Source organism: Enoplosus armatus, chromosome 23 (genome assembly GCF_043641665.1).
Source record: "Enoplosus armatus isolate fEnoArm2 chromosome 23, fEnoArm2.hap1, whole genome shotgun sequence".
NCBI classification, from domain to species: Eukaryota; Metazoa; Chordata; class Actinopteri; order Centrarchiformes; family Enoplosidae; genus Enoplosus; species Enoplosus armatus.
In genome coordinates this window covers 770197-790000 of record NC_092202.1, presented here as the reverse complement: position 1 = coordinate 790000, position 19804 = coordinate 770197, and the positions used below count along the sequence as shown (strand labels likewise).

At 41.8% G+C, this 19804-nt stretch overlaps 2 protein-coding genes across 2 annotated transcripts in view; both read left to right on the top strand.

Moving 5' to 3' along the window:
- cyp17a2 (cytochrome P450, family 17, subfamily A, polypeptide 2) overlaps positions 1–33 on the top strand; it is a 6689-nt gene extending 6656 nt beyond the window's left edge. The window contains exon 9 of the mRNA XM_070929454.1: positions 1–33. This exon is cut by the window's left edge and continues 233 nt beyond it. Coding sequence (XP_070785555.1) covers positions 1–33 — 33 coding nt within the window.
- The window catches only part of LOC139306214 (zinc finger protein 420-like), a 58899-nt gene extending 39095 nt beyond the window's left edge, over positions 1–19804 (top strand). The window contains exon 8 of the mRNA XM_070930167.1: positions 18949–19804. Within this exon, the coding sequence (XP_070786268.1) occupies positions 18949–19804 (856 nt within the window). The remainder of the gene's footprint in view (positions 1–18948) is intronic.

The window sequence follows — 19804 nt, the reverse complement described above, 5'->3', positions numbered from 1 at the left end:
CCAAGGGCGGGGTGGGAGGACGGGGCAAAATGAAAGGGGGAGGGGTTGATAGCCCAGCTGAATGGCGGGAGAAAGAAACATAAAAGTAAAATTTTTAAATAAAAGTAAACATTAAAATTGTCAAAACAATGCTGAGTTTTCACAGAGAGTTAGCTAACAGCTCCATATAGCAGCCTATTCCAAACCAAAGTACACCAGAAACTGGTTCTTACAACTATTAAAAGATTAAAAATTACCATGAAAATACTCCAAACAGCATCAGAATCCAAACCATGACACTAGAACATCAAATGCTGGATGTTAGCTTAGCACAAATTTTTGCTAAAATGGGTACTTTCCAAAGAGCTTAATTTTTCAGTAATTATTTTAAGTGAAGGTAAAACACGTAGCACAAGGTTAGCTAAATTTGTTCCATAAAATCCTTCCCATTAAGCGTAAAAAGAAGATAGATGAGGGATAATTAGCATCAGAGCTAATGTCTGTAGGCACTATTACATGAGATAATCCTCACAAATTAACAAACCCATTGTAAATCTTAAATACTTGATAACAGTGAAAAGCTAATGCTAGGCTAACCCGTGGCTGCACTGCTTCAACGTCACCATTTTGCAGCTTCAGGCTAATGCTATGCTAACTAATTTTAAAACATACAGCTAACATGTAGGTGGAAATAATATGTGAGCTGTTAAATCTACAGTGGAATATAATTAAACTGAGTTTGAACTCTCCTAAATGGGTGTCTAGGTTTCCAGAAATAAACATTTCCAATTAAAAACGAATTATGATTGTTTGGACAGAGAGCTGACGTGTTACCCAGGCGGAGTGTAATTTCACATTGTTACTGTTTTTTAATCAATAAATAATGATTCATGTCCAGTGTGGGGATGGTGATTTCTTTTCATTATCAGTACCAGTTGGATGAATGTGGTCCTGACACAGACAGGTGGTAGATTTGACAGTTTTATTCAGTATATCTTCACACATTTTTAGAACAGGCTGGTTTAGTTAGATCACACACATACATCCACACATACACACTCACTATTAATTTAGTAATACTAATAATTAGCATTGTTATCATCATAATATTTAGGGATTTTAAAGACTAATCTCTTCTCTGCTTCCTTCGACTCCTCCGACAGAAACCTCATGCAAACAGGAAGGAGAGAAGAGATAACGAGATAAAAACATTCTTTAGACAGAGGGAGGGGCTCCTACAATAGAAGGAACATACTGACGTTTTAGTAAATTAAAGAAGTTTGTCAAACACCACAGGTGAAGCTGCTTCCAATCAATCTCCTCATGGAACAAGTGAAAGTTGTTCAAAGAGCCAAAATGGTAAACATTTAATGAGCTGTCAAAAGCTTTGACTGGGTTCACATATCAGGGTCAGCGCTGCATTCAGATTAAGACTTTGAATGAGGATTGGTTACCCATAGTAGACTAATGTGCCAATATGTAAAGAAGACTTATCCAAGGTTTAAATATTAAAACTAGTCAATTATACAATCATACTGGAGTCAATTCTTCGACCTGTCAGTGTGAAACTCTTCAGTCAGAGAAGACTAATGTTGAATTGAATGTTTTCGTCCACCGACTGTTGATGACAAACTAGTCCCAGTTGAACTGAACGGATTTCATAACAAAAAGACATAAAGATGGGGTTTCCAAAAGTTAGGCCAGCCCTAACATCAGTACAGTGAGATCGTCCAAGCTTTCATCAGTCATTTGGTTAAAGACTTTACCCCTAAATGCCTCACAGCATCAGGAGTGTTGACATCTTGAGAGTCAGGGACTTCAGGAATGAAACCCCAAACCCTTGCAGTGCTGGTGCCTCGCTGTACCCATTGAGCAACATGGAAACTTCCACTCTCTTTTACCTCTGTTGTGTATCATCTGCCTCAACCTACCGTGTCTACCTCTACCTCAGTCAGTGATTGGCTACGTTTCCCATGATGCCTCCAGAGAAGAGATGGGACCTTCTTCCATTTAGCTGGTAGACGTGAGCTCAGATTTGGTGCTGGTAAATCTGTAGGTAATTCCAGCCAATTATTAAAACCATTGGTTCTTTCTCTCTTCATTAATCTGGTATCACTAAGATATTGAAGGTGGAAATGATTTCCACCAAAACAACACCAAGATGCCAACCATTCAGTGTGTTTGGACCCTTCCAAACAACGTCAACAACCTCCTGGTACTGTGAGGAAATTTGGATGAAATCCCCGATGAAATGGCACATGTCCCACCAAAGCCAGCTGGGTCTCCCTTTATGAGGCTGATCTCAGAGCTGCTGAGCCTTTGGGAACCTGAGCTACAGACAGATTTTAGACAACATTTCTCCAGTCACTCTGGTCGAAAGTCCACACACACACACACACACACACACACAGAGCGAGAAAAGCTCTATCTAATGCTAAGTAGTAACAGTTGTCAAGTAGAAATGGCACTCGGTAGCCATGGAGATATATAACATTATTAGTTCAGGTAAACAAAAAACAAACAAAAACAACCACAACATCAACGGCTCGGATCGCCCTTGAGCTTTCTCGAGGAGGTCCTTCGGCCTCTACCAACTCTTAAGCCTCAGCCCGTAGGCGCAAATTTGGCCTGGTTTCACTTCAATCGTACAAGGTGTCGTTTTCAACCTCAGTCTGAGACGAATCGAAGACGCCATCAGAGAATCTGGTGGGGCGCTCCGAAGTCTACATCTGCCCTAAACCAGATACCTATATCTGTGAATTTAGCCACAAAGGTTTAAAAAACAAAAGATTGGATCACATTTATCCATCCACACATGAATCCAATCTTTTGTACGTTGGTTTCCAAACTAACTACCAAGACTTCAGGCCGTCCAGAAAACATCCAGCCGTTGGAGATAGAAACTGTCCATTCTGTTGCTGCCACTGAAGTCTTATCTCGTCCTTTCCATGGCAGGACACTGCTTTTGTCATAATGAAGTCCAACATAGCTTTGTCCATCATGGGCATGCGTATGGCTACCTCAGTCAGCAAAGTTCTGCCCATCGTCCTTTGCAACAAATGAGTAGCGAAGTACATGAAGTCCGCGTTGTAATGCAGCATGGACACAGGGTTTAAGGATCAATCAACCAGACCTCAACCTTTCCATCAGAGAAGGTTGAGTTAATGATATCCGTGACTGAGACAATCGTCCGGTGAGCAGTTCCTTGCACCACAGCGGTTGCCGTAGTTACACAGGAACCTGAAAGCATTACTTTCCTCCAAGATTATATTGCCTCAAGCTCCTGGGTCTTTACTTTCAAAGACGACTTTGAAGGGTTGTGGTTCAAGCAATCGTCAGCCGGTACAATCTGATGACATCACTGCACACTCTGATGACGTCGCTGCACACTCTTTATCTCATTGGCTAAAGGTCAGACTTTACTCTCTGGTGTCTTTTCCAACACGCTCCGACTTCTGGTTTGGAGCAACACGCATTTGTGAAACTTTCTAATACAGCTTACATTAACAGCTGTAAAAAAAGCAAGTGCACTTTGTGGGAGCAGGTGTAAGAAAATGTGACAAAAAAGGTAAGAGACACTTTTACACTCCAACCGACTTCTATGTGAAATATTTAGTCCCAATGATATGGGAGATCATTCTTGAGAATTTTGGAAAAGCGGTTGATGGAATTAATAAAAAGCTTTTCATATAAAAGTACAACAAAAGGTCTGTGAATGTATTGTTACACAGGTGATTATCCTGACATGGACAAAGATACGTGACAAAGCTATTTGTTTCTACACTGACACAAAAAAGTATTACAAATGTGTGATGGCATACTCCGGTGAAGTGTGTTGGAAATGACTCGTCTCTTAAAAACCGCACTGCTCCTTGCTATCATTACACTGCTGCTGTTGGGTGAAAATCTCCAAGATGTTGATAAAAGAAAAATGTTTTCCTTCTGACCCTGATGCATTTTTAGTTTGTCCAGAGGGTTTTAGAAAGATTTTCATCTTCCAAAGGTGCGTAGAAACCAGTGGGGAGCGTGTCAATTCAGTCGAAATACAAACATGACAGTAACCTAAACGGGATGCTTCCATGGTTTTGCTGTCAACGCTTTGTGAAACTGTTGTCTTGTCATTCTTTTTGTGGGGGGGGGGGGGGGGGTATCTACACACAGACTCTTGCTGATGAAAAATATTGCTCTTCACTAATTTCAGATTCTAAGGTGATTTTAAATACACCAGCATGTACTACACATGTCACTAACTCTCTGTAATTGACAAAATATACTCTTTTATGTCTTTCTGTCACAAAATATTAATATCAACACGTTTATCAATCTAAACGGCCAATTGTTTAACAGGATTGAGGTTACTGTAATTTTAAGGCCCTGAAATAGCTTGACTTGTTGGATGAATTTTGTAGTATGATGTTAATTTAGCCCCTCAAATGATCAATTTATCAATTATCTGAATGATAAAAAAGGCCAGGTGTCTATGAATGGAGAGATGCACAAAGTCGGCGTATTGTTGTGTCTGACCTCACATTCAGAGAAAGAGACAAAGCCTGATGATGACGTGTTCCCGTCTCTGTTGTTTGGTGCTTTGTTTCTGTTTAAAAGTGCCCATTGTTTATTCCTATTTATGCAAAAGCTTCTTTGCTGAAAGGCTGACACACAGAAAACCAACTGCTCCACCGACCCTAAAACCTTCCATACAGGATCAAGTTGTCATGATGACATCAAACCTGAGAAACTGTCTCCCCCATTTCATATACTACCCACCAATTCCACTCTCCTGACAGACGTCTTCATCAAAACGTCCCCTCTAATGAATGAATCAGTCTTCCCTCTGTCAGTCAGGGTGAATCATCCTCCTACATAAGTCTCTCTTCATTTCCAAAACAGCTAATTTGTCCCCGGCACGTTTCCAAACCTCCGTCATCACCCAAGACAAGCGAGGTGTCTTCTGCTAAACTATTTAAAGTTGTTCTTTTCTTGTTGGTGACAGACAGATGTAAGGAAGAAAACGTCATTTCTGTCAGGGGCATAATTCACGTGGGATGGCAGGTAGCAAAGGTCAAGCTTCCCATGGTTTCGACTTGCCACCATTAACGTCATTACATATATATATATAACATTATATCCATTAAATTAGCATTTAATTACGTTTAACGATGTAGTTTAGTTGAGGCATCCATATTTGTTTACTTTCTTCTGCATTATTAAGTGCAAATTTGGATATATCAGAGATTTTGGAAAAATCTCCCAGTTTTAATTACGACTTGGATGTTGATATGAATACTATCTTCAAGTAATTGGTAATTACTGTAACTCCCATATGACATGAATGCTGCATTACCTTTGTGGTTATCTAACTGCATTCGTTCGAATTTCACTAATCAACCGTTGGTGGCAACAGGCCAAGAAATGTAGCAATGTGCTAGCGAAAGGCGCAGAAGAATAAGACTACAAGCTAGTGGATGTAAACAATGCAGGTTTAAAGGAGTACTCCAAAACACGTGTGTAACACTTCCACAAAGTTAAGGGACTTGCAAGAGACAGATTTAAACAAAAACGGTAAAAAAGTGAAGCAGCAGAGGCCAAAACACTGTTCCCACACTTAACGCAACTTAAATAGCATCTTTCAATAAATGCACTTGTTTGTAACACAGGCTTTGGGTTATTTGAAGTGTGTAAGTGTAAAATTGGTGGAGTACCCCTTAAAATCAACACAATTGTTTCATGAGGAAGGGAAGACGTTTGCCAGGCCTCCAGGGTGTATGTGTTTTGGTGAGAAACACTGAATGTTACTCCATAGGATATCTCGGAGTATTTTGTAGACTAGAACTATAGATAAGATGCTTAATGGATCTACAGATTCATCACAACAAGCTGCTTCAGCTAGCTCTCCGTTCATAGACAACTCTCCAATGTTACATAATGGTGGATTTCTAAATATCTTTTGTGTAAACTGTAAAACTTTAGTTGTGATCAAAATGTCATGTGGTAGCTGTTAAATTTGACCCTGGAAGCAATCTGAGTAAATGCTTCTCCTCTTAAAACACACCAGTACTCACCACGCAGAAACTCCCAAACCACAGCTGACTAGACTTCCAACTCGCAGTTGAAGAAACCATGTCGTAATGAGCTAATGCTTCCTGTTGAATGTCCTCCCATCAAACATCCAACTACTATGCTAACAGACTAACAGATCCTGAACAAGCGACATTTGTTAATGTGACGTAACTCATCGACAATCACAATCATCTGCGTTCAAAACCTCCCTGGTTACAGAACGTTGTCAAAAAACAGTTTTAAGGGTGGACGCCATCATTAACTTCCTGTTCATCACTTGTCTGGATGACGAGTGGTTTGATACGCCCACTTCTGTCAGTCACACTGTCTCCATGACAATTACGACTTCGCCACTGTCCTCGGACGTTGGCGTAGTGGTGGAGGTGGAGTTACACATTATAAGTCCTTCCCCTGTGGTTATCTGACCCCTAGCAGGGCAATCCACACTGTCATGGAGATCAGTGTTTCCACCTCCTTTGATATCTCTTTCTCCTCCTCCTCCTCCTCCTCCTCCTCCTCTCCTGCCATCCTCCTTCCTTTCCCCCTCCTCCTCTTCCTCCTCCTCCTCTTCCTCCTCCTCCTCCTCCTCCTCCACCCGACACCTGCACACTTCAATCCCAGAGTCACCGGTAAGTCGCCGATGTCTATACTGGCTCTCATCGGCTCCCATGTCCTCATCTTCATCATCATCATTGTCCTCCTCCTCCTCCTCCTCCTCTCCATTCTCCCAGCTGGGAGGTCCTGGTTCAAAGACATCCACGCAGGGGGAGAAGAGAGTCTGTTTTGGAGGGGACTGAGTAGCACGTGGTGAGGGGGAGAGGGATGAAGCGTGGCCAGAGGAAGATCCACTTTTGTTGGACTGGTGCAGAGCAGTGAGGGGGTCCAGGAGTAAAGCTGGAGCTGGGAGGGAGGTAGAAGACATGGATGGAGGGGAGAGGAGAGGAGGTGGAGAAGGACGGGATGGTGGTGATGATGGGGAGAGGGCTCCAAGGGGAGACTGAGAGGGAGCGAAACAAGTTTCAGACTCTATGGTTATGGCTGGGCAGGAGGAAGATGACGATGCAGGTGTTGGGAAGGTGAGCACTGGGGCAGGAGTGGACAATGGACCTGACCTACTAGAGTATGATTCAGATCCAGAACCAGAACTAACACCAGCCTGGACATTTGATGGTAATGGACTGATAAGGTCTGACTTTGATGATTGAGGCAGGACCAGAGAGGAACCTGAATCGGCCGGTACTGCAGCTGGACCAAGATAAGATACCACAGTAATAGCCCCTGGGTGTTGGGTCGAACCTGACCTTGGGCTGGGTGGAATCAGGGATAGACCTGACCCAGGTGACAGTTCTGGAGCCTGGCAATGGGCTAATGTAGGTGAAGTGGGTGTTGCATATGTAGCTAGGGTAGGGTTAGACTGTGCAGGTTTTAGAGTTAGAATGGGGTTTGGTGCCCAGTCTGGGACCATGGTGGTTTTAGGTTGTGGGTTTGGCACTAGGGTAAGGTTTGAAGGTACTGGGTCTGGAGCTTGGGTAGGGTTTGTAAGTACTGGGTCTGGAGCTTCGGTTAAGATTGTAGATACTGCATCTGGAGAATGGGTAAGGTTTGTAGGTACTAGGACTGAAGCTAGGGTAAGGTTTGAAGGTGCCAGGATTGGCACAAGGCTAGGATTTGCGTCCGGGGTTGGGAGACCAACAGAGCCTGTTATCAGGGGCGAAGTTCTTCCAACATCTGGGGACGGTACTAGGGTTGGGCTACTAGGAACATTGGTTGTATCAAAAGTTCTTGTTAAATCGAGGATTTCAAGGATTTGGGGGGCTGGGGGGCTCTCAGAAGGGCTAGCTGTTGGGGTAGTAGCGTCTGATATTGAGGTGATTTTCGGGGGAGTTTCGGGTCCCTCAGTGTTTATTATTTGGATGGAGGGGAGTGTTGTGTCAACAACACTTGGACTAGGGAGTGTACTTGGGCTACAGGTGTTGACTATTGGGGTACACGGTGCCAGGTTGAGCTGCTGCTTTATGGGAGATGTAGTTACAACAGAAAGAGCCACCTCAGAGCCGGGTGAGGGCAGAGGATGAGGGGAGGCTGCCTTGGTAACATCCGCCACAGTAACAGTCTGGTTGGGAACCAATGACTCCGTGGCAATGGGTTCTTGTGCTCTGGCAGCATCTTCATCACCGATGTGAATGGCCACTGTGGCAACCATCCTGTCTGAAGTAAATTCTGTCTCATTTGCCTCCAAACAGGTTGCCACGGCAGCAATGGTCTCCATGGTGACATCAAGAGTGATGGGAGCAGCCTCACTGGGAGTAGTGGCATGGCTTGTGTCGGTCTCATACGTGACGGGTGCTGATAGGGAGGAGCTACATGGAGAGGAGGGGCAGCAGGAGTCACAGGAACAACTGGAGCTACAGAGAAGATACACAATTATTACTCATCTAAAGTTATGAAAACATGAGAACAATTCCTTCTTACCGTTCACAGAGTTTGTAGTGCATCTCATCCTACAACCAAAACAATTTCCAGAACTGCTAACATTCTTTCGGAATTTCAAGTACTACTGCTTCTTTCCCTGTTGTAGTAGCTGCAGTAGCGTTACCACCAATGCTCCCAGTAGCGTTAGCAGTATTGTTACCTGTTGTCGGAGCTGAGGGAGGAGGGGCCGTCGCTGAGCGGCCGGTGCAGCAGCGGGCCGTGCTGTGTGAGCAGGTGGGGGTCAGCTGTGCGGGGAGGCTGCGGGTAACGCGGGGTGGTGAACACGGAGCTGTAAGGTGGAGGAGGGGTGGAGGGTTGAGCCGCCACCTCCTCGTAGGACGGCAGCTTCAGGGATGCCAGGAAACCTGAAAGCAGAAGAGGGGAGCAACGTTAGAGCAAACAGTTGCTTATTTACACATCCAGCACTTACAGAGCAACATGATCATTCATTTGGAGTCGTCTTTCTGGCCACCTGAAGGAAATATCTGGTTCTTTAGCTGCTAAATGCTAAATGCTACAAAAAAACTATGTTCACCAACTAGTTTGTAAAGGTACTCCGTCAGAGGTGCCCACACCTTTCAGCCCTAATCTGAACAACAGAGTGCAACACTAGGAATGTCTTCCAGGGAGATGTGTGCACTTATCCTCATATTTAAATTAGATCACGTCTCCCCTGTCTCTATGATGGCCGGCTTTTCACCCCTCGGACAGATAAACAATGAGCTGAAATTCACTATAAAGCTCCGTAAAAGCCCAGGGGAGCTGCAGGTTCAGCTGATGACTCTCTGTAGGCTCATCACTGCCAGAGTCGCATTGTTTTCATACTGTCATTTCATACACTGTTAAGAGGGGTATTTTTCCTTTGTCAGATAACAGTCAGTAGAGAGATGACAGGACATTAGAGGTTAAAGATGGGGTTTTTGACTTGAGCTGATGTCCAATATTTTCCCAGATGATTGAACGATTTAGTAGAATTCTGCTTTAAGACTTAAGCTGAGCTGGCTAACAGAACAACTGGCTGTATCATGTGGATGATGTTTTTAATCTGTTCACAAGGAAAATCTATTTCAGGAAGGCTGATATGAGACTTTAAATCAATAAATAAAATAAAATAAAACAAAAAAAGAAATGGTAATTTAAACAGTTCGAAGTCATCTTCAGCAACATTTCTCCTGAGTAAAAAACTTCATAACAGCGTATCAAAGGAGAACTGTTGCCGGAAATAATGAGAATCAACAAGTTCTCCTTCTGAAAATCAGCTGAATTCCCCTTTAAGGGAAACTCCAGCGGCCTCAGAGCTGTAAGAGCTGCAGCACGTCACTTGACAGACAGACAGTCAGGGGTCTTACTGAGGTCCAGCATGGAGGAGGGGTAGGAGTTGGCTCCATGGTAGGCCAGCAGGCTGATCTCTCTCTGTCTCTGCTGCTGCTGAACTCTCAATTTGGCTCGTCGGTGTCGGTACGCACAGCAGCAGCTGAACAGGATGAGGACGGTCCACAGCAGCCAGAACCCTGAACACAATATTACAGTGTGATTAAGACAAAAACACAACTCCAGCTGGGACTTCTGCGACTCCAAACTCTCTAGAAACTTCTGAAGGTCCAGGACATTTTAGTCATTTAGTTTTCATCTGATTTCCTTCAGATTCCAAGTTACACGGCATCTTTGTGGAGCCTCTGAGCTGCTGTTCCTTCATCACCACGAACACACACTCTGCACTTTATCTGGACTCAGGTTGATGGTTTGGGTCTGAACATGAGGTTAGTTGACGATAAGAAAAATATATCACTCTTATTGGCACGTTGTGTTTGGTGACATCACGTAGTTCCCAGCATACCTCAATGCTTCAGTAACTCACTGGTGGTAGTAACAGGTAGTAGTAATGTTGGTAATTTGATAGCGAGCCAGTGTAAAGATGTCAAAATGAGTCTGAAGTGGGACCTCTTAGTGGACCTGGCTAACTTTGCCAAACCCTGTTTCCCAAAAATTACGTAATATACGTAAACTACATTTGGAAAGAAACATAACGCCGCCAGGATTATGAATCTGTATCTGCCCAATGTTTCTCTAGAATATAAGAATGTAAAAAGAAAAGTGCTTTTAGTACTACTTCCACAGCTAAAGCTACTACAGTACCTCATACTGCTGTTACTTCTACTGGTGCTGCTAACTACTAATGGAGGATCTTATAATAATGAAAATGACAAGAGGAAGCCCCGGAATAAAAGAAAGATAACAGTTTGCTGCATATTGTTGCATTAGATAGTATCACATGTCCCCAATTAAAGTCAGAACTCTTGTTAACCATGCTAACAGGAAACCATAGTACTACAGTACTACCAGCCCACAGGACAGTACAACCAACTTACACCAGAGTTCGTAGTAGTAGGTGCAGCAGCCGGTCTCTCCGCAGCAGTGTCCCGTCTCACACAGGTATCCTCCGTTGGCATTGGCCCCAGGGCAGTACCGCGGTCTCCCCAGCAGGGGCAGGCTGCCACCGGAGTGGTACTCCATCGCACCCCTGCTCTGGCCCGGGCCTAGCCCCGCTCCACCGCTACCTGCTCACTGCTAGACACTAGCGGCTAACCAGCCGTTAGCTGCCAAACACGTGACCCTTGTCAGAGTCCAACTACATTTTAGGTGATTTATTTTCTAACTGAATTTTAACAGCGTGTGTGTTTGGTTTGGATCAGATTGCTGTGCTAGCTGTTAGCTGCTAACTGCATGTAGCTTCAAAATGAATCTCATTTTCAGAGCAGGTGAAATACTTGTTTTGTTTGTGCTGCAGCTGAGAGGATTTCACAGTGAAGCAGCAGCTAGCTTGACAGCTCAACCACTGAGCTCATCACCAAGCAAGATAACGTGGAGGGATGTACGATTCAGGGGCCCCGAACTGGAAGCATTGTGCCCCTAGAAGCCCCTGAAACACCCAAGCTATTGAGCTATGGTTGTCATTCCAGATTCACTAGCACCAAAAAGCATTCATACACAATTCAGTGTCTTCAAAGCTGTTGTACGAAGGTTAACAGAGCTGCTTCAGCGTCTCTCATGTTTCACTGCACCTCTGCTAGCTAACACAGGTAATAGTACTGACTACTGCAACTAAATACTACGAGCACTGCAGCTGTAGTAGTGTACTGGCTGGTGGAGCGATGGCGGCCAACAGGAGGTCCTGTACTGGGAAGAGAGAGACAGGAAAAGACAATAGTTTATTGATAAAGAGCACGACAGCACATCACTCTGCTGAAACGTCCACTACTACAGGCCTGTTTGATATTCATCTCTGCACCGGCTCAAACCACCAGCCGACACAATGCTCCCTCTCTCTCCATGTCACACACGTTTGCACTTCTATACTTGTGAGGACCATCACTGACATAATGCATCCCTGGTGTCTAACCTTAAAGGGGGGGTCCAGTCTGTCTTAAAACGGTACTCTCATACTCTGTACACTGAGAGCACTTTCATGGTTCATACTAGCAGCAAAGAGATCAACTTCAGTGTAAGTGATGGGGGACGAAATCCACAGTAAAAAGATCTCTGGAAGATACAGATTAAATTTGATGGAGCCATATTAGCTTCAGGTGATCAAACAGCTGCTTATTTCCACATCCACATCCTTCATGTGGAGTCCAGTCTTCTCTCTCTGTCAGCTGTGGTTCTGGTCTCCTCCACCTCCTGAGGGAAACATCTGGCTCTTTAGCTGCTAAATGCTGCACTACGTTCAGCAGCTGGTCTCTAGCTGTCGTTGGCAGGTAGTGTTCAGAGGCTTTCTACAGCCTTTTCTCTATGAGAGCACTGAGAGAAATTATTACATATACATTTCTGTGAAATATAATATTTAAGCTTCATGGATGCAGGCAAAGGTGCCACATCACACCGCAAGTCCAACTGAAATCACAGTCACGAATACTGTGAACATGTTTTTTAAATGTGTTGTTAATAGTTTTTATTATAAAAGGAAGGAAAAGGGTCAGAAATGAAACGTGTTGTGTAGCAGGCTGTTGAGTGGCTCATGTCTCTGCTTTACTAGGCGGCGCCATCACGACACCAAGGAAGACCAAATATAAATTTCTCCCTTTCTTAAATGAGAACACAGGAAGTGATTTAGTGGCAGAGAAGCAGAACAACAAATGATGAAGTTTTACAATTTTCAGATAATTGCAGATCATCGCTGTCAATCGACTAATGGATTAATGATAAACTGCATTGATAACCAGATGAGATGTGCAAGGATTTGTCTGATTGAGCTCATTTCAGACAGTGATTGATCGACCGCATCATACAGGAAATGCAGGAAATGATCAGAGCAGCATATCAAGACAAACAGCTGAGACAGCGCTGGTATAAGATTGGTACCCGGTTAATCGATTAGTAGATCGACAGAAAAATAATCTGCAACTTTTCTGACAACTGATTAAATGTTTCCTGCAGTGTTAACCACCAAGGAAACCCTGAACCACAACCCTCACTTTACAGGAATGTCCTCATTCTCGAAGGTTTTAAAACTCAAATTGGTCCTCATAAGGATAGACGCACAACAGTACACACACACACACACACACACACACACACACACACACACTGCTGCAGTGTCAAAGCAGAGTTCAGCTGGAAATGTTGGTGGTCTGTGAAGAGTTTCTTACTGGGCCAAGTTCTGCCTGCATGCTGCATTGCTGCACACACACACACACACACACACACACACACACACACACACACACACACACACACACACAGCCTTTGCAGCGTAGTAAACATGACGGTCAGTGAACGCAACACACACACGCACACACATAAATATACAACAATCAGGGGGCAGGACAGGCCGACTGGGGAACTAGTTCATTTGACCATTTAAAGCCCTGTATAATCTGAACATACCAGCTGACAATACTTCAGTACTCAAAGTACTACATCCTAGTAGTATTTCTAATATCACTTTAAAATACTTATGTAGTAACTTGTGATCTAGCTGTTGTATTTACACCTTGTGTATTATCTCAGCATTCATTTATCTATCACATAATAACATCTGTTCTTTTGGAGCTACTCAACAGTGACTTTCTGATATTTCTCTCATATGACATCTGTATTATATTATATCATATTATATTATATCATATTATATTATATCATATTATATAATATTATGTCATATTATCTTATATTATATTATATCATATTATATTATATCATATTATATCATATCATATTATATCATATTATATTATAGTATATCATATTATATCATATTATATTATATTATATCATATTATATTATATCATATTATATCATATTATATTATATTATATCATATTATATTATATCATATTATATCATATTATATTATATTATATTATATTATAGTATATCATATTATATTATATCATATTATATCATATTATATTATATTATATTATATCATATTATATTATATTATATTATATTATATTATAGTATATCATATTATATTATATCATATTATATCATATTATATTATATTATATTATAGTATATCATATTATATTATATCATATTATATCATATTATATTATATTATATTATAGTATATCATATTATATTATATCATATTATATCATATTATATTATATTATATTATAGTATATCATATTATATTATATCATATTATATTATATTATATCATATCATATTATATTATATTATAGTATATCATATTATATTATATCATATCATATTATATTATATCATATCATATTATATTATATTATAGTATATCATATTATATTATATTATATCATATTATATTATAGTATATCATATTATATCATATTATATTATATTATATTATGTCATATTATATTATATTATATCATATCATATTATATTATATTATATCATATTATATTATATCATATTATATCATATTATATTATATTATATCATATTATATTATATTATATTATATTATATTATATCATATTATATTATATAATATTATATTATAGTATATCATATTATGTCATATTATATTATATTATATCATATTATATCATATTATATTATATTATGTCATATTATATTATATTATATTATTATATTATATATTGTTCAGTTAACAAACTAACTCACTTCCTGTCTAGTTTTATTTGTCCAACAGTCTGTTTGCACTCATCTGTGAAAAAGAATTCAAAGCAGATCTACATGAAATACAACTTACATAACTGACTGACTCCTGTCAAACTAATTCAACTGTAAAATCAATTTAAAAAAAATAATGTATTTAAATCATTAAATTATAAAGTCCACCAAAAAACAGCAAAGCAAACGAAGGTCAGGGGCCTCTTCCAGGGGTCCCAGACAGACAACACTGTCAGGACACAACCAAGGCACCAGAACACTGCATGAAATCATACTTCATATTTTCTGCCTCACAGAAATCAGTGAGTGTTTTAACACACTCAGTGGGGCCCTTAGTGGGTCTGGGTCCTGGGTCCTGGGTCCTGGGTCCTGGGCCCCCCCCCCCCCCCCCCCCCCTCCATAAAGCCCGCTATTGATAACAATACAACACATATGAGTACACACTGTTTGACAATTTAACATCCGCTTACACACAAAAACACACATTATGGTATCACTTTGGACTACAGTACCCTGTGTACTCTCACTCAATGCAGTACTATGTGTACATATATTACAAGTGTGAATATTTACAGCTAACCAGTCTGCAGACGGACCCTCCAGCTGCCGTTAACGGAAAAATCCCTCGGTAGCTCAGAAACAAAAACAACCGTACCGCTCCGTCCGTGCGTCCGTCCTCCTCCGTGTCTGTCAGCGGGCCGTGCTGCTGTTGTTGTCGGTGTGATTACTGTCGGTGCGTCGGTGTGTCGGTGCTCGGTACCGCCGGGGCCTCCTCTCTCTGTCTCTCCGGTTCCCCGCCTCCTCGCTCTCCCTCCTCGGTGCGACCCTCCGCCAGCCCCGCCGCCATCAGCGCCAGCGGCACGTCAAGCCCGCGCGGCACGAGACCGCACACTTCCGGCTTGTCGCTTATTCGGATTTCAAAGTAAAAGCACGTTCCGAACTGAAAGGTGCCAGCCTTTCATTTTCTCATAAAGTCTTATATAACTGTGCTTAACAAATGTATTAGACCCCCACCCAGTGTCAGGTGTTTGCCCCCGCTGCCCTACATTAACAGTACTGCTGATGACCAAAATATCTGATGTGTCTGTGATGGTTAATCCACCAGTATGTGCAAGCCAAGCTCTTTAATCAAAATGATTAAATCTTTAATGCTAGAATATAATTATTGTTGTTATACATGAATTCTCAGATTTAGTTTTACTAAACCTAACCCTAGAAACAAATAGTAAAGCACATTATTATTTTTTGATTGAGATGCCAGATCACAGTTATTTACTTGCATTCCTGAACAGAAACATTTGTTTTGTGGTTGTAAGAATGCAAACTGTCATCAAAGGAGGTCGAACAGAATATTCAGATTTCTGGTTAATATATATGAATAAGGACTATTTATTTGTTCCAGTTTGTTATTTGCCTAATAAATAACAATACAATTTTTAGTTTGACACAAGTTTTTGACAGATTTCTAAAATATTTGTGTTTTGTCATTTTCATGACAGGTGGTGTAATAAATTTGTTAAGCACTGTATATATGAACATTAATATCACATGACGGACTATTTATGTTCCATATATGGGACGTTTTGATCCAACATCTGTTCTTCACATATTAAAAACTATATGTGCCAATAAGGCATTCATGTATTTATAATATGTTGTTGAAATATTCTGAGCAAATTATATCCAAATATTAAAACTCAAATTAAATATTTGAAGAGTTTGTGGAAGTGCAAAGAATGCCGAAATAAATACTTTAACAAGTTACTTCATATACGTCCAGAAGGTGGTTTATGCACAGTTTGTCCATGTACATATACACAGTTCAGTATACAACCTGCTGAGGCTGACAGTAATGGATAATATGTTCATGTAATTGCACAATTTGTATATCAAACTGTAACTACATGTATATATCACTCCAGCAGTACAGCAGATGTTTTGGTTGTGGATTTTCTTCCTCCCCAGCTGCACCTTGGTCTTTATTAATGGATGTTTTCATCGTACAAACAACTTGGTACTTTAAACTGTACATAAGTACACGAGTAAATGTGCTTGGTCACCTTCTAACTCTGAGGAGATGTAACGTCTCCGCAAACTTTTATTTTGTAAAGAAGACGAGACCCGTACTTAGACCGGAAGTTCCCCGTGTGCTTGTTTGTTCACACTCGACAGCTCCGCCATTACAGCCACCAGCCGGTAACGGCAGCGAGTCCTGCAGTGAAGCATCATCATCATCAGTCGGTGAAATAACACACAATAAACTGTGTTCTGCTAATTATATTTCATTATTCTCACGCTGATGATCGCAGCTTTAATAAACACGTTTCATATCGAAACATCGATCAGAAGAAGGATCAATATGAAGCAAACGGAGGGCACAAACTGCCCACGCGCCCATTTTAACGTAGTATTGATAATAAATCGTAGTAGTGATCATCACAAAAAGAGGGATTATAGATTCTCATGGCGGACGCACTGGCCTCTGATTGGCCCGAGGTGACGGGCTGCAGGCCAATCAGAGTGCCCGCTGCGGGAGGCTGCCGCTCCTAGCAACAAGAGGGCACTCTGGAAAACAGCTGGAAAACAGCTGGAAAACAGAGTCTTTTAACCTTTGACCTTCATTATATATACTGAGAATACTTACAGACCTTTACTTTGACTTGTAGTGGAGTACTTTCACAGTGTGGTATTAGTACTTTTACTGAAGTAGAGGATCTGAGTACTTTAATTTGAATACAGCTAATTTAATCTTCTTTAAATGCTGTTTGGCTAATTTGTTCTATAATAAACACAGTGTGTGACAGATCAGATCAATGTAGAGGAATAATAAGTACAATATTTGCCTCTCCATTGAAGTGAAGTAGAAGTATAAAGTAGTATCAAGTACACATGTACCTCAAAATTGTACTTGAGTAAATGTACTTCCTCTTTATAGCAATCTCCCAGTGAAGGACATCTTTAGAAATCTGAAATATAAGTATCTTTCTGTCTGTAAGTATATAAAATATTTAGTTTTGTTTATTATTATTTGGTGCTGCCCCCGCAGTGACACACGGGTATACTGCCCTCCACTGGCAGAGAGCAGTAACTGCATGAATCTGGCAGTCGGGAGAGACCGTGAAGCCCGGACTGGCCCAGTTTGGTCCAAAATAATTAATTAATTAACTGTAGAGAGAATTCAGCCTGGCAGAAGGAGGACATGGTTTATCTTATTTATTTATTTATTTGTTTGTTTTTCTAGAGACCAATCAGCATTCAGATGATCTAATGACATGAATCTACACACTCCGGAAGAAGAAGAAGAAGAAGAAGAAGAAGAAGAAGAAGAAGAAGAAGTAACAGGATTAGATAGTAAGATATAGCGTTTTTTAATTAATTAATTAATTAATTAATTATTTTCTTTTTTCTTACTGCTTAATTTCTTTGATGTAACAAGAAGTACGTAAAACCCTGACGCTTCACACTCCAGAACAGTAGGTGGCGGTATGCAGCTGTTCACGTTGGTTTGCGAGCCGTCATTAAATCAGAGAAGAAGAGAGAGGAGGAAGTATTAAAGCATCATGGCGGACGGCCGTCTGAAGAGAGACTGAGGAGGGGATAAAGGAGGATAAAGGAGGTAATGTGCTGGTTTTACCGGCTGTCTCTGAATCCGGTAGTTAATGAAGCTGTTCGGGTCTGAGCCGCTACAGTTCCGGATCCAGCCGTCTGAAGGAGAAACGGGAGGTTTACGGAGCTGCTAGCTTAGCTTAGCTGTTAGCCGTTAACGACAACAACAGTTGAAAAAGTCACGAGAGCTTTCAGACAAAAGACAGAAGTTTGTGAGCTCCTGACCGACATCTGTGACGTCACGGCTGAAGTTGCGTGAAGTCCGTCTGCTGCTGAGGAGGCGACATGACGTCCTCACAAGAGGTGAGTAACACTAACAGCTGTTCATCTGAGGGAGTTTCTTCTGTTTATGGTTATCAGCTGATTAGAGTGCAACATTCAGGGAATGTTCAGACTTTCTTTTGAACGGTTCTTTGATCAGACATAGCTGTAAAACAAAAAAATCAACAGTTTAGTTGAGTTGAACTTAAATTAAATGAGTTGAGTTAGCGAGCTAACAAGTTAACTGGTGACAACTCATCTATAAAAGTACAGGTTTACCATAAAGAATGAATGGAAATAGATTCTCGATCAAGCTACATCCCACATGGTGACCCACCCAACTGTGACATCACTGCTGGGCGCGGTTTTAAAGTTTAAACCAGAAGAAGAAGGCAGCCACTTACATTTGTCTTTGTGTCACCCTAGAAACCGGGAGCCTCTAAGAGACCCCGACCTCACCGCTGCCAGCAGTGTGACAAAGCTTTCACATCAACACACCACCTGAAGGATCATCAGAGCGTCCACACTGGAGAGAGACCGTACAGCTGTGACCAGTGTGGGAAAGCTTTCACTCAGTTAAGCAGTTTAAGAACTCACCAGCGCATCCACACCGGAGAGAAACCGTACCACTGTGACCAGTGTGGGAAAGCTTTCACTCAGTCCAGCACGTTAAAGCTGCACCAGCGCAGACACTTGGGGGAGAAACCATACAGCTGTGAACACTGTGGGAAGAGCTTCACTGACTCATTTTCATGCCAACAACACAAACACGTCCACAGTGCTGACAAACCGTTCCAGTGTCGGCTCTGCTCCAAAACCTTCCTCTCGCAGTCGAATCTGACCAGACATCAGCGCCTCCACACCGGAGAGAGACTCTACCCCTGTGAGCTGTGTGGGAGGAGTTTCAATCACTACTCTTCATACACCGTCCACCAGCGGATCCACAGCGGGGAGAGACCCTACCAGTGTCGCTTCTGCGCTAAAGCCTTCACCTCATCGACCAACCACTCCGAACACGAGCGCGTCCACACCGGGGAGAAACCGTACAGCTGCGACCAGTGTGGGAAGAGCTTCAGTCACATCACCACCTGCCTGCTGCACAAGCGCATCCACAGCGGAGAGAAACCGTACCAGTGTCAGCACTGCAGCAAAAGCTTCATCACGTCGTCCAACCTGGCGAGACACGTGCGGACGCACACCGGAGAGAAACCATACTGGTGTGACCGCTGTAAGAAACATTTCACCTTCTCCAACCAGCTGAAGAGACACCGCTGCCTCTCTGGTCGCAGTGCTGACAGATAG